Source organism: Dendrobates tinctorius, unplaced genomic scaffold (genome assembly GCF_039654945.1).
Source record: "Dendrobates tinctorius isolate UK_male_01 unplaced genomic scaffold, ASM3965494v1 ptg000070l, whole genome shotgun sequence".
NCBI lineage: Eukaryota > Metazoa > Chordata > Amphibia > Anura > Dendrobatidae > Dendrobates > Dendrobates tinctorius.
Genome location: NW_027361738.1, coordinates 83,484,798 through 83,500,523, shown reverse-complemented (window position 1 = coordinate 83,500,523; position 15,726 = coordinate 83,484,798). Strand labels below are relative to the sequence as shown.

Here is a 15,726-nt window from a genome sequence, read left to right as displayed (position 1 = left end):
GCTGCATTGCATCCTTCCTCCACACTGCCTAACCAGAGAAGAGCCACAAATGTCTGTTGTGCTAAGGGCAACTTGTAATCGCTTTGCCATGAGATCAGGGCTGTCATGGTGGACCACAAGTCAAATAGGGAGTTGCTAATTGCAGAAGTAGTTTCCCTATCCTGCCTCCCCGCTCTTTTTATGATAGAAACAGGTTAGCAAGTTTCATCTATCCTCGTCACCTAGGCCCTGGGTTCAGACTTTACTAAGTAATATGTTACCAGGGGTTATCAGTTATAGTTTTTTCATTTGTCTCCTGCTCAAGCTGGATAAGCAATAATACATAGTAATTTCCATGCCTTTAAGTTCTCTCTCTGGATCCTTTTTCCTCTTCTCCGGCCCCTTCTGTCAAGGCTTGACAGCGCTATGATAAGTGGAGAGATGAGAGAAGGGTTTATAATGTGACGCAGCTAAACTCAGCTGCATTGCCCCTCACCGTACACTGACTCATGCAGCAGGAAATCAGAGCTATATCAGAGCTCCGTTGAAGGTTCAAATACATCAACAAGAACCATACAAGAGTATCAAGTTTTATTCTAAAATAAAAGGAATTAATTGGATCAACAAACGCGCATTTTATGAAAACGATCTAGCGCGGCTCATACAGTGGCATGTTACACTTAGAGCCAAGATTTTTTTTTTTTTTGTTTCAGAACATTCTTTGTGAGCCGCAAGCCCAAGGTCGGTGCTAGTTCTCGCAGAGTGCAGTAGGAAATTAAATAATAATGTTCTTCATCCAGATTCCACAAAGTGTTTCACTGGGTGATGTACATGTGCTAGGAGAGCCAAGAAAGACATCTACACCATCGCTTGACTGAAGGAACCAGTCCTAATGTGGGGTTTAGGCAATGACACAACCACCTTTCTCCTTGAATGGGTTCTTGTCTTCTGGAATTCCCTTTACAAGAGGGTCTTCTCCAGAATTACCTTCAATATATGCCTTAATTTCTTCACACATTTTGGAAACCTTAATGGAGAAACACATGATCAAGGTCAGGTTGGTGGAAGAAAAGACTTCCTGAATGTGTATATGTCCTAAAATAGTTTTCATAAATTGTAAAAAAAAAAAAGGAAAACTTTACCCAAACTTCAATTAACTCCCCTATGTCACACAGAGGACTAGGAAGCTAAGGTATAGGGGGTTTGTTTATAAGGGTTCTCAAACCGGTGATCTTATGGTCAACTGGGACCACTGGTACTATTTGCCCCCACCCCACCCCCATCAAAACAAAAAAAAAATCATTTTTATTCAAGTAGATCACCAGTATCTCATCTTGAAAAAATTGCACCAAAATACTGGAGTACTCAAAAACACACCAGGAGAGGACAGGGGTGGAATTGTGCCAAATTTTGCAACTTTTAAAAGGAGGAGTTGATGAATCAGTCGAAAATATCTGGAATCACTAAACTCAACCAGAGAGCGGAAAAGAACAAAAAAGTAAGCGAGAGACACATAGAAAATAGACTTCTAAAAATACAATAATGAATATAATGCAAATATAAAAGGTGCAAAACTGTACAAAAAACAGGCACAAAGGCAATGATGAATCAGGTCCTAAATGTTCTGGTCTGTGGCTGGGTCATGACTGAGAATGGATACATATCTATTATCTATCTATCTATTATCTACCTATTATCTATCTATATATTATCTACCTATCTATGTATCTATCATCTATTATCTATCTATATCTATCTATTACCTATTATCTATCTGTAAATCTATTATCTATCTTCTATCAGCCATATATTATCTATTATCTATCTATTTATTATCTATCTATCTATCTGTCATCTATTATCTATTACTCTATCTATTTATCCATCATCTATTATCTATTATCTATCTATCATCTATTAGATAGATAATAGATGATAGATAGATAATAAATAGATAATAGATGATGGATAGATAGATAGATCACGGATAGATAGATAGATAGATAGATAATAGATAGATAATAAATAGATATCTTTCTATTATCTATCTATCTATCTATCTATCAATCTATCATATATTCCTACACCTGCACACACAGTGTTCCACTTTTACCGCAGCCTCCCTTCTATTCCAGGTAAAGTCAATCATGAAGCCATTTCCTAGGTGTTGCCCCCCAGTTGCCTCCCCTCCTATCTTCCCGAGCTCCCACGTCACTTGCTGAAACCACAGAATCCTCCATTTATCTCTCATTACAGGAAAAACAAGTGTAGATCCCAGACTGTGCACACTGTGGATGAAGCAGAGCCGAGTCTATGAGCAGTCATGTTATCGCCATATCTTATCGGTCTTTTACTGTTGAAACAGAAAGAAACTTTTCGGATTTGTGCAACTCAGAAAATTTCAGTCAACAAAAAAAAACAATAATAATAACAAAAAAAAAAAAAACTAAATGACAAATTCAGCTCTGCTACATCTGGTTACAAAGTTTGCAAAGTTTCTTTCTGCTCTTTCTCAGCAGGAGCTTTCCACTTACCAGTTGTCTCTCCAGTTTCACTTCTTTCTTGAGTTGTTCAACTTCCATTTTTAATTTATCTTTTTCTGTTAGATCTTCTATATTGATGACCGGCATTTTCTGATGGGGGAAAAAAGGTACAATATAGGCTGAGGAAGTTTTTCTGGAACAGGTCATAGCATGTAGAGCTCCCTACATGACTTACTTGTGCCTCAGTGGTCTGAACTCCCTGAAGTAGCCGCTTCCTCTGCTCCAGCCTCCTCTGTCTACCTTCCCCAAAGCCTCTAAAACAATAGCACTGAGCTGTGTAATCTGCATAATCCTGGCTAATCTCAGCTAATCGGGGGCCCGGGGTCCTCCAGATCGCTCTGCTTCATGGCTGCAGCCCCTGAAAGTAAATGCCCCCCCTGCTACAACAATACCAACCTGTCTATCCATGTATCTGGGGGAATAAAGTGAATAAAGTCCACTTTTTCACTTATTTTCATTGGAGTGCTGCTTCCATTCTATTTTTCTCTATTGTTTTCTCTCTACCTATCTACAAAAAAAAAATCTACAAAAAAACTGGTCATTATCTCCAAATAGAATAAGACATCTATCTATTATCTGTCTGTCTGTCTGTCTATCTATCTATCTATCTATCTATCTATTATCTAATTGCTCAGACTCTCCAATTCACCTAAGGGACCCAGTGTTTCAAGCAGAAACTACACTGATAATAGATATATAATATTCACCATCCCATATCATTAATAGAGCTAAAGAGGCATAGGCAAAAAATTCATATGATCACAAGGAATATTCTCAAAAAGGATAAAAATGGCTGGGGGCTGAACACAAGGGCCAATGATAATACCAAAAGCCGCACCTTTAGAAAGAGCAGCGAAACGCGCGTCGGTGGCGGGAGGCTTTGGTCCTGCGTGTACAAATTATGGGTAAGCACTTTGAGTACTATTTGATACATGCCAGTTTTGCATATGATTGTGCTGGCAGGTTATCTAATATTGTGCCCCCATAGTTGTGTACATACAATGTTGGCACTTTAGCATTTTATATATTTTTTGTTGAATGACCTTAGCCATCACTATCTGATCCTTCGTCTATATATATGTGTATCGTTACGTTTTTTGGCATGTGTTTAATAAATTGATATATTTTTATACAAGTATGGACTGTAAACTCCTTCATGATTCTTTTGGTTCTTAATACCAAAAGAAGTAGCACATGCAGTTGCAGACTCTATATTAACAAGTGACCTTATCAAATGAATATACTATGGTATATTTACAATAGCAACAAAAAAATAATAAAGTGCCTAGTGCCAGTCCTGTTAAATCAAAAAAACATACAACAAGTAATCCATTTTCATATGGTCACAAAGTAATATACACTCACTGGCCACTTTATTAGGTACACCTGTCCAACTGTGTGTTAAGACTTAATTTCTAATCAGCCAATCACATGGCGGCAACTCAGTGCATTTAGGCATGTAGACATGGTCAAGACAATCTCCTGCAGTTCAAACCGAGCATCAGTATGGGGAAGAAAGGTGATTTGAGTGCCTTTGAACGTGGCATGATTGTTGGTGCCAGAAGGGCTGGTCTGAGAATTTCAGAAACTGCTGATCTACTGGGATTTTCACGCACAACCATCTCTAGGGTTTACAGAGAATGGTCCGAAAAAGAAAAAAAATCCAGTGAGCGGCAGTTCTGTGGCCGGAAATGCCATGTTGATGCCAGAGGTCAGAGGAGAATGGGCAGACTGGTTCGAGCTGATAGAAAGGCAACAGTGACTCAAATTGCCACCCGTTACAACCAAGGTAGGCAGAAGAGCATCTCTGAACGCACAGTGCGTCGAACTTTGAGGCAGATGGGCTACAGCAGCAGAAGACCACACTGGGTACCACTCCTCTCAGCTAAGAACAGGAAACTGAGGCTACAATTTGCACAAGCTCATCGAAATTGGACAGTAGAAGATTGGAAAAACGTTGCCTGGTCTGATGAGTCTCGATTTCTGCTGCGACATTCGGATGGTAGGGTCAGAATTTGGCGTAAACAACATGAAAGCATGGATCCATCCTGCCTTGTATCAACGGTTCAGGCTGGTGGTGGTGGTGTCATGGTGTGGGGAATTTTTTCTGGGCACTCTTTGGGCCCCTTGGTACCAATTGAGCATCGTTGCAACGCCACAGCCTACCTGAGTATTGTTGCTGACCATGTCCATCCCTTTATGACCACAATGTACCCAACATCTGATGGCTACTTTCAGCAGGATAATGCGCCATATCATAAAGCTCGAATCATCTCAGATTGGTTTCTTGAACATGACAATGAGTTTACTGTACTCAAATGGCCTCCTCAGTCACCAGATCTCAATCCAATAGAGTATCTTTGGGATGTGGTGGAACGGGAGATTCGCATCAGGGATGTGCAGCCGACAAATCTGCGCCAACTGTGTGATGCCATCATGTCAATATGGTCCAAAATCTCTGAGGAATGCTTCCAGCACCTTGTTGAATCTCTGCCACGAAGAATTGAGGCAGTTCTGAAGGCAAAAGTGGGTCCAACCCCTTACTAGCATGGTGTACCTAATAAAGTGGCCAGTGAGTGTAGGTGCATAATCCAAACATAAAGTGCAAGTGTTAAGAACAACTGGTCAAGATATTCCCAAGATTATTAATACAATTTTTTTTGCTTTCTATTAAAATGCCAAGAGATAACGTTTTAACCTAATATTATTGAGGAGCAAATCTGGTAAGATTCGAATTTGAACGATTCTTGAATTTGGACAGAAAATTCAAGAATCAAATGTACATTTATAGAATTTTCTTAGGTAAAAAAAAGGTTAATCCTGACACAGAGTCTTGCGCCAGGCTGGTGCCATCAGAGGCTTGATCTCATCATGTGGGCTTAAAGAAGATGTCCACTACTTTTACATTGATGCCCTAGCCTCAAGATGTCTGATCAGCCGGGGTCCATCACTCGGCATCCCTGCCAATCAGCTGTTATCGGTGCAGGCGGCGGAAGCCATCCGGAAGCGCTTGCTTGCGGAGATTGGCCGTCTACTTGTAGTCACCGGGTCCATTCAATTCAATAGGAGGTGGATGTGTAGTACCCTTTGGCGGCGGCCACTACAAGTAGGTGGCCTCGCTCCGCAAGTGAGCACTTCCGACTGGCAGCCACTGCCTGCACTGATAACAGCTGATCAGCGAGATTGCCGAGTGCCGGACCCCGACCAATCAGACATTGATGTCCTATCCTGAGGATGGAAAAACAACGTATGCACTACTTCAGAAGGTGCTCAAGTAGGGCTCCACACCATACATGTATAATAAAAAAAACTTGGCACTCAACTTCTAGAATATTTTTGGGATTTTTTAATCCAGCCAGAAAATAATAGACGTTTCAGCCTCACTGGCCTTCATCAGTAACAGACTGCTGTATAGTAGTTATTCGTGTTTAGTGCAATAATAGGAGTAACACCACAGTCACTTTATATGTGACTGGTCATGTACTAGGTGCTGGGCATGGAGCCTGTATCAAATAGTACCTGGGTGGGTGGGGGTGCCGGAGAGCAGTCATCAGCGACGCGGTATCCACTGCTGGTCAGTCAAGTTTTCTTTCCTATCCTGAGGAAGGGGCATAAATGTAAAAATAGTGGACAACCTCTTTAACCCTATCATATTTGTCAACTTTAATGTTTTAAGGCACCCAACATCTCTGGCGTCTGCTCACACATCACATGTTGCATGTCAGGACGTTGCCACCTCTCTAATAAAGGAGACGGCAAATATGCCGGTCTGAGGATGAAGTGGAAGACTGCACTTGTATCGTCACCGAAGAAGACAAGAGAGGGACCAGTATTATTACTTTTTTCCTTCCCTGTACGGCCCTTTTGAATCCAGAAAAATGAAACCCATCCTGCCGAACATTTTCCTTAATTCAAATGTGAATCGAAGCAGAAAAAAATGTTATTTTTGGATATTTCCATAATATTCTTATTTGTACCATCTGACATTTGCGATGATTTCTCCTCAATGTTCACCATGTCCTCACAGTAGGGTAATGATTGGGCTCTTTAGCCGCCATGGAGCTAATAGTCTTATAGAGCAGGATGAGACTTGTAGCTCGATGATATACAACTAGTATCAGTTGCTTAAGTCCTTTCTAAGGGACGTTAAATTAGGTCACATGGGCATCACCAACTAATCCATCTAATAAGCAGACGCCTTAATCCAGATTAGTGCAAAACAAATATAGATGTGTGTAAATCTGCTGGAGGGCCCCTGCTACTGGACGTTATGTAGCACCGGTAACGGCAGCGAGATGTACAGACGAAAATGAGGAGAACACTCTAATTATCATGTGTAGCAAAACAAAGCAAGGTACAAAGTGACAGACAAGAAGTGAGGACCCTGCCCAAAAGGCATGACAGAGGAGGGGTGCAGTATGCTAGATTCATAACATATATACGAGGCTCACGTCTTACGTCTGTTATGATCTATGTGATTATTGTTATGCTGTAATGTCTATTGTCTGTGCAAGTCCCCTCTGAAATGTAAAGTGCTGCGGAATATGTCAGCGCTATAGAAATAAAATGTATTATTATTACTCACTACATTCAGGTTTCTCCTACAGTCCCCATTGTATAACATCCACCCCCCTACCCCCAATGTATAACATCCACCCCCCTACCCCCAGTGTATAACATCCGGCCCTCTGTATATAACCTCCGGCCCCCTGCCATGCTGTCTAGCTTATGACAGATCATCTGATGGTCCAATGCTCACTGATCCCAGCGCGGTCCTGTAATAGGAGCCCCCGGGTTAACAAGTCCGTTTATGACATTTCTTCCTGCTGAATCTTCCCCCATCACCTGTGAGTGATATTATTGAGAAATGGAAGGAACCGCAGCAACTCAGCCACGAAGTGGAGACCCCGAAATGTAACAGAGCGGGGGGGGGGGCTGAGGAGCAGAGGGCAGAAAAGTCACCAATGCTCGGCTGACTCTATAACTGCAGAGTTCAGACCTCCTCTGGTATTGGCACAAACAGTGCGCCCCCCGCTGGGAACTTCATGGCCAAACAGCTGCATGCAGCCGTACATCACCAAGCACAATGCTGAGCGTCAGATGGAATGGTGTAAAGCCGCCACCACTGGACTCTGGAGGAGACGTGTTCTGTGCAGTGACGGATCACACTTCTCTATCTGCATCTGATGGAGGAGTCTGGGTTTGGTGATCCCAGGAGGACGTTACCCCCTGACTGCATTGTGCCCCCTGTACAGATGGTGGAGGAGGATGATGCTATGTAATGTTATCAAGGGGCGGCCTCAGATCCTTAGTTCCAGTGATGGGAAATTTTAATCTTCAGCACAAGACATTGTGAACAATAGTAGCTTCAGCTTTGTGGGAACAGTTTGGGGTAGACCCTTATCTGTCCCTCAGGGCCGGGACCTCAGCCTTAAACCAAATCAATAATGGAGATTGTGATCCTGGCCTCTCCCCAACAACATGAGACCTCACAATTGACCTTCTGGATGAAGAGGCAAAAATTCCCACAGACGCCTCCAGAATCTTTTAGCAATGCTTCGTAAAATATGTGCAGTTTATTCCATGGAGAGCGGGTTGTTATACTGCATGTAACACAAGGGGAGACTGGTTTTATAAATGTGTATATATAACAGAGACTCACTGCTTCAGGCCCCTGGAGAATGATTCAGCCCTGTTAGACCTAAATTCTTCTTGTCGTAAAATGCTATTGAATGACACTATAAGGGACCTCATTTTTATCTTGAAGACTGTATACAGATATTCGGATGCTTTTGCAGGGGCCTTTCTTTCTCAGGACAAGTGTCCCCGAGGTCAGACCCCCACTGATCACTTAGGAATATCCCTTTATTATGAGAACTTTCTCCTCTATATTCATCCATGGGCAGAAGCAACTGAGACAATATAACTCCTCAAAAGGAAACGTTCCAACAGCCCGATAGGATGAGGAGGGAGCAAGTAGTATCATTATATGGGTCCCCTGGGGACCCCCGACCAGTGAGGTCCTCTCTCTGTAGCGTTCAGATGGTTGTGGTCACAGAGATACAGATGCTTAAAAGAAATAACTGATTGTGGGATCATTGGAAGGAACCAGATGGTCGGAGACAAGAAATGTGATTCACGGCCGTGTCAATGTCCATGGCTCGGAGTGTGAGGAGGCCGCAGTGTCACCTCCATAGATATGGAGAACTTCAGCCCTGACTCACAGGCATCAGGAATGAGACTTTCCAGAGAGAACACACTTCTGATAGTTCATGTGATGCAAGGTAAATAAAGAGGACGGAGGGTCCTGGATAAAGACTTGTGATCTGCTGGAATGGAGTTTTGGGGGAAAACGTTGCTGTTATATCGGGTTGCTTTGTGATGTGGATCCTCGAAGCCTAGGTCTGAGTCTTATTTTTTCATAATATCTCAATATCTCATCCCTTTTTTAGTGCATTATGCGATAAAATGAATTGTGTCATACAAACTAAAACTCATCCTGCAAAAAAAAACAAGCCCTCTCATGGCGATCTTGGGAGAAAAATAAAAATGTTTGTGGCGCTTCGGAGAAGAGGAGGAAGAAGTGAAAAGGACAAAAATAAAATTTGTCAGCAAGCGGACCGGTTGGGATACTGTGGCTTTACGGTTTCATCATGTTGATCATTGTTATCTGTCTGGTACCTAACAGGAATACAGTCATGGCCGAAAGTGTTGACACCCTTGAAATTGTCCCAGAAAATTGTCCCAGAAAATTACAGTAAATATTTCTCCCAGAAAGTTATTGCAATTACACACGATTTGTTATACACAGGTTTATTTCCTTTATGTGTATTGGAGCAACACACACAAAAAAAAACAGAAAAAAACCCCAGAGAATAAAAGGCAAATCGGACATCATTTCACACAAAACCCTAAAAATGGGACGGACAAAATCGTTGGCAATCTGAACTTAATATTCGTTTGCACACCTTTTGGAATAAATAACTGCAATCAATCGCTTCCTATAACCATCCACAAGCTTGTAACTCCTCTCAAATGGAATTTTGGACGATTCTTCTTTTCCCAACTGCTCCAGGTCTCTCATATTTTAAGGCGCCTTTTCCCAACAGCAATTGTAAGGTCTCTCCAAAGGTGATCAATGGGATGTAGATCTGGATTCATTTGTTTCCATCCATTTCTGGGGGCTTCTTGAAGTATGTTTGGGGTCATTGTCCTGCTGGAAGACCCATAACCTAGAACGCAAACCCAGTTTTCTGACACTGAGGACTACATTGCCACCCCATATCCTTTGGTAATATTCAAATTTCATGATGCCATGCACACAGTCAAGGCACCCAGTGTCAGAGGCAGCAAAACAACCCAAAAACATCTTTGAACCTCCACTATATTAGACTGTAGGTACTGCATTCTTTTCTTTGTAGGCCTCCTTCTGTTTTTGGTAAACAGTAGAATGATGTGCTTTACCAAAAAACTCTATCTTGGTCTCGTCTGTCAACAAGACACTTTCCAAGAAGGATTTTCTGCTTACTTACGTACATTTTGGCAAGCTGCAGTCTAACTTTTTTATGTCTCTGTGTTTCATTTCATTCAAATGGTGCACTGACACTGATACACTCTGAGCCACAAGGCCAGCTTGAATTTCATTGGAACTTGATTGGGGCTGCCTATCTACCACTATCTTGCATTGCAAGCCTTCTTCATTTTTTCTCTGCCAGGGAGATTAGCTACAGTGCCATGGGCTGTAAACTTCTTGATTATATTGCGTACTGTGTACAAAGGAACATCAAGATCTATGGAGATGGACTTGTAACCTTGAGATTATTGATATTTTTCAACAATTTTGGTTCTCAAGTCCTCAGACAGTTCTCTTCTCCTCTTTCTGTTTTCTATGCTTAGTGTGGCACAATACAGACACACAATGCAAAGATTGAGTCAACGTCTCCCCTTTTTATCTGGTTTCAGGTGTGATTTTCATATTACCCTCACCTGTTCTGTTTGAAAGAACATCACATGCTTGAAACAAAGTTTTTTACCCATAATTTTGGAAAGGTGACAATTTTGTCTGGCCCATTTTCGGGGTTTTCTGTGAAATTATGTTCAATTTGCCTTTTTTTCTCTCTTTTTTTATGTTTCTCAAATTCACACAAAGGAAATAAACAGGGTGCATATCAAAATAGGTGTAAATTGCAATATTTTTATGGGAGAAATTCCTCATTTTCTGTAACAATTGTCTACACTTTCAGCCATGACTGTACTGTACATGGACACTGAACTGCTGAATTATTTGGACACTGTATTGTAGTTTTATTTTCATGTCGTATCATTGTCTGCTGTTATATCTGTTAATTTGTTGCTATGACTTTACAGTTTTCTAAACTTAGGAGATTGTGATTTATGAACTGTAGTTGGTGTCATTAGGTCTTATCTCGTTTATAGTACTATTATTTGGGCATTGTATGACATTGTTATTTTGGAAATCAAAGCTGGTATAATTTTTCTACTTTTTAATATTAATAATAATAAAATGGTAGACAAATAATACCAAATTTTGATTACAATTACTATTATGGATTTCTATTATTGTTGTTGCTATTATTATTTTTATATTATTGTTTTTTCTTACTATCAATATTATTTTTTATTATTGTTGTTTTTATTATTAATATTGGTATCTATTATTCTTAGTATTATTATTCTTAGTTGTATTATTCATACTATTAATATTTATTATTGTTGCTATTACTTTTTATTTTTATTATTGTTATTATTATTTATTGCTATGTTATTATTATTATTATTATTATTATTATTATTATTATTATTATTATTATACCAATACAATTATTTGTTTTCTTTACCTAATAAAATGTGACAAAAACGCTGATGTTTTTTGGGTTTCTCCTACATTATTATTCTGTTGCAGAAGATCCCAACAGCAGGGCTCACTTTTGCTTCTAGGGATGTACAGTCTGAAACGATTTGCTATTACGATAATCCACTGCTTTACGAGAAAATAAAGAGAGGGAATCTCACAAAATTCGGTTCTGTCTGAATTTCTCAAATTAAAGGGGTAAATTTGATTTCCATGAAATATATTTGATGTGCATTGACTCTACCATTACGCCGCCCTCCCCGTGCATGTCTCTTCTATCTTTTTCTTCCATCTTCTATCTTTGTTCCAAGCAGAGTCTACCCATGACGTGGCACAATGCACATCACTGATATGCGTCGCTCCACCTGTGGTCGCGTCACTCACATACCTCGTGCCCCATGTATTGAATGAAAGAAAAACCCAACTGGAAGTGGCCAGAGGATGGACAGAAGATAGAAAAGCCAATAGGATGACCGGCGGTGGTGGAACACATCTAGGGAGGGCCCTTCCTATTGTGGGGAAGGTGATTTGATGGACGGACTTGACTGGAGGGAGGAGGGATGGTTTGTGCACTGGAGACGGATGGTAGTAATAATGACAGAAGGGAGACAGCTGGGGGTAGATGGAAAAGGGAGTGCAATACCTAGAATTGACCACAAGATGGCAGGGGGGAGCGTAGTTCAGGACTTGACATCAGCTTAGGGCTTAGGAAACCGCTTAGTCATGGGGTGTGGGGAGATAGGAACCCAGGAGGGGAATTCCCAAGAAAGGGGATAAATAGGACAGGACGGGGTTCCAGGCTATGCTAGTCCCGGGAGGAGCTCAGGTGGAAGAGACTCAGTACAGAAGACTGAAGACGGTGGAGAGCTCGACCAGGGGACTGACAGGAGGAGACAGTCAGGGGGGTGGCCCTGACACAACGAACCGCAGGACAGACGAGGCCCCGGGAGTACCGATTGGACGACGACCTCGGGTAGATGAAGCGCAAGCGGTAGATAGGTCTAGGACAGCCCCAGCGAAAGATCTGCAAGGAACGTCACTTCGAGTGAAGGAAGGTGAAGATACCCGGGCCTGAATACGGAGAGCTGTAAAGGTGCTGGGTGTATGGCTACGGTCGTCAGGAGGACGGCCAATAAACTCGGACCTGTTACAACTGAAATCTGCCTCCGTCTCGTCTTTGCATCGTCTGGTTGCGGTAAGCAGTGGACCACCCCCCAATCCTGGCCCTTACCACATTATCATCCAGAAAAATTGCAGCTGCCATTTTGTTGGGTTCTACTCACAGCAAATCACAAAGAAAAAAAAAAGGAATTTGGACAAATCGAGATTTTGTGATGATGTGATTCGAATGGGTAAGATATGGTAGAATCTTTTTCGCATTCATTGAATAATGTTTTGTTTGTGACAGCTGCTGGCTAATTATACCAGCGCCGTGACCTCACCGGACTCCACCACAGCTTTGTCTCAGAGGATGTGGTGTGGGGGCAGGGAACTTTCCTGACTCGTAATGAAATACTTCCTTTTCCCTTTCTTCCACATAACTTTACTGTAATATCCCCCGAGGGTTTACTCACAACTCCGCATTCACTGAGATAAGAGCAGGTTCCTAGAGACAATTCAGCTGCAAAATTATCCATATAAAATAATTAACAAAAACTTTTAACAATGCTCAAACTTTTTTTTCCGCTTTGATGTCATACGGTCATTTTTTTGCTTTCATCTCTTATGACTTATCATTTAGATGGGAGTGCAGGAAGTTTTTCTACGGAGGGGAGGGGGTTACGGGTCAATACTCTCAATTCTTCCCAGTATTTTAAGTTATGCTTGTCTCAAAGAATAATCAGTGAGATGGAAACAAAGATATAACCAGCAAAACCTTTTTGAACATTGTCTCCTCTGATGCTGATTATTCCTAGAATTCTGTCTGCCCCGACCCAGACTTAGGCCATGTGAATTTTTCAAGGAACTTTTGGTACAGAAACTGAGCGGAAATTCTCCAAATCCTCCTCCAAAACTTAAAACTCATAAAAAAAATTGAGTTTCTGCTCAGTTTTTGCTACAAAAGCTCAGCAAATAGACTCCATACTTTAAAGTGAATTATTAAAGTTTTTATTTAAAAAAATAACCTTTTTTAATGGTATAAAGTATGAAAAATAATTTAAAAAGTTTTGCAATTTTCCACTTTTAAACACTAGGTGGAGCAGCTGCTGAAAGTTGCCAAGAAAACCTAGTGTAGTGCTAGCTCGCCTTACGACTGCAGTAAATGTGGGAGGGATCTTCTCACATGTGTCTGATGTCACTCTTCTCCTCCTCTCCTGGGCTTTTGCAAAAGGATAAGGGAGGTGTCACATTGTGAAAAGGGACTGTGGGCAACTACCCGATTCCTCGAACTAGCGGCACCCAAGGCTATCCCTGTCCACCAGATTACCCCAGATGGTGGAGATGCCTGGGTCTCGTACCTTGCAATGTTCCTATCTTAACCCTTATCTGATCCCTCCCCAGCGGTAACTTCTTTCAGTGGTGAGAACAGCTCAATAGCCTGGGATTAGTAGTACAAGGTATGGCTTCTGACCTTCGCTCACCTCCACAGCCCGGACCTATCACAGCTTTCCGCAGAACACTTTGTGAGCGGTAACAGGCTTAAAGCACAGCTCTGGGCTACAATCAAATGATGTGTGGCTCCCCCCCCAGTTTGTCCAGTTCACAGCTTTGGCAGCCACAGTGTAGGAGATGCAGCAGGACACTGACCACAGTCTCCTATGTACAGGGTCTGCCATATTTGCTGTGTGTAAGTATCATGCTCAGCAAATAAAAATCTCATCCGCTCAGCGGCTGCAGAAAAAAAATAATAAAGAAATGTTAAAACACAACATTTAATTTTGTATTAAAAATAATTGATTACATAACAAATTACCGTATTATTCATTCAAAAATGAAAAAACCCAACACTTTCCCTTTATATAGAAATATGTCTCCGTCTCTCTTTTTCTTTGCACCTTAAATCTCCTGCTTGCTTTCACGTCAGTTGCAGCTAAAGGTGACAAGCTGGTAATATTTCCCCTCGGCGAGTTTTGGCCTTGTCACCAGGGCCGGCCCGAACGTATAGGCGAACTAGGCGGCCGCCTAGGGCGCCGACCCAAAGGGGGCGCCAGAGAAAAAAATAGAAAAAATTATAAAAAATCTTTTCAAAAGGCAAAAAGTTTTAGGGATGGAAAGAAAAGTGTACATATCTAAGGGCAAATATGACGCAAGAGAGGTTGGTTGGGTTGGCAACAATTTCGATAGAATCTGAAGTTGCTAAACAAATTAATCTCGGTGACTTAGTGTCATCCTTTTAAAAAAAAAAAAAAAAAAAAAAAAGGAAACAAAAATTTTAATTACCTATGGTCGTTTTTGTTTTGTGTTATTGATTACTTTGTATTTATTTGTCCTATACGACTTCTCAGAAGATGAAAGAGTTAGGAGAGAGTTAATTAATCATTGTTGTTGTGGTTTATTTTGCTCCTAAATTTATATCCCAAGTTTTCATCTACTGCCAAGAATAGTAGGGGCGCAACAAAATAGTTTCGCCTAGGGCGCCGTAATCTCTCGGGCCGGCCCTGCTTGTCACAAATGCAAAAAAAAACACAGTGAAAGCTACTGGTGTCACAGATGGTAAAAATGCAATATTGTGGACATTGTATACAGACAGCATCTATTAAGTAGTGAGCATTGCCTGGGTCACAGATGAAAAATGTAGATGCCTAGGACACGCTGCAGTATGCTGACATTCTCTATTTGTCAGGGCGCCCTTCCTGTGTGTGCCGAGGACAAAGTGGCTGAAATCTTCTATTTGCAGTGAACCCTACTTGTGTCACAGATAGGAAAAGTAATTGTCAAGGAGATAGTATGCTGGAATCTTCCATTTGACAGTGAATGGCACCAGCATCACATATGAAAAAAAAGTGAATCCCAAGGACCGAGCAGGCTGACAATTTCACTGTCTCCTACCCGTGTCACAGATGCAAAAAGTGAATAATGAAGACCTAGTATGCTGAAAATTTCCACTTGGCAGTGAGTGATACCTATGTCACAGATGAAAAAGTGAATGTTGAGGAGATAATATACTTAAATCTTCTATTTGGCAGTGAGAGATAAAAAATTGAATGCCAAGGACCTAGCATGCTAACATTTTCTTTTTGGCAGTGAAGTCTATCTGTGTCACAGATGAGAAGGGAAATACCAAGAAACTAGAATGCTGAAATGTTCTATTTAGCAGTGAGTGATACCTACATCACAAATGAAAACGTGAATTTTGAGGACATAGTATGCCGAAATCTTCTATTTGTCAGT

At 41.3% G+C, this 15,726-nt stretch overlaps 1 protein-coding gene across 4 annotated transcripts in view; it reads right to left on the bottom strand.

Annotated features, from left to right (window-relative positions):
- Positions 1-553: 553 nt before the first annotated feature.
- Positions 554-15,726, bottom strand: part of LOC141095754 (guanine nucleotide-binding protein G(T) subunit gamma-T1-like) — a 46,139-nt gene continuing 30,966 nt past the window's right edge. For 2 of the 4 annotated variants that reach the window (XM_073582047.1, XM_073582048.1), the window contains exons 2-3: positions 2,514-2,612; positions 554-1,006 (exon numbers count right to left, since the gene is read on the bottom strand). In XM_073582047.1, the coding sequence (XP_073438148.1) occupies positions 881-1,006; positions 2,514-2,609 (222 nt within the window). In that variant the 5' untranslated portion in view covers positions 2,610-2,612 and the 3' untranslated portion in view covers positions 554-880. The other 2 variants (XM_073582046.1, XM_073582045.1) reach the window with 2 other exon arrangements.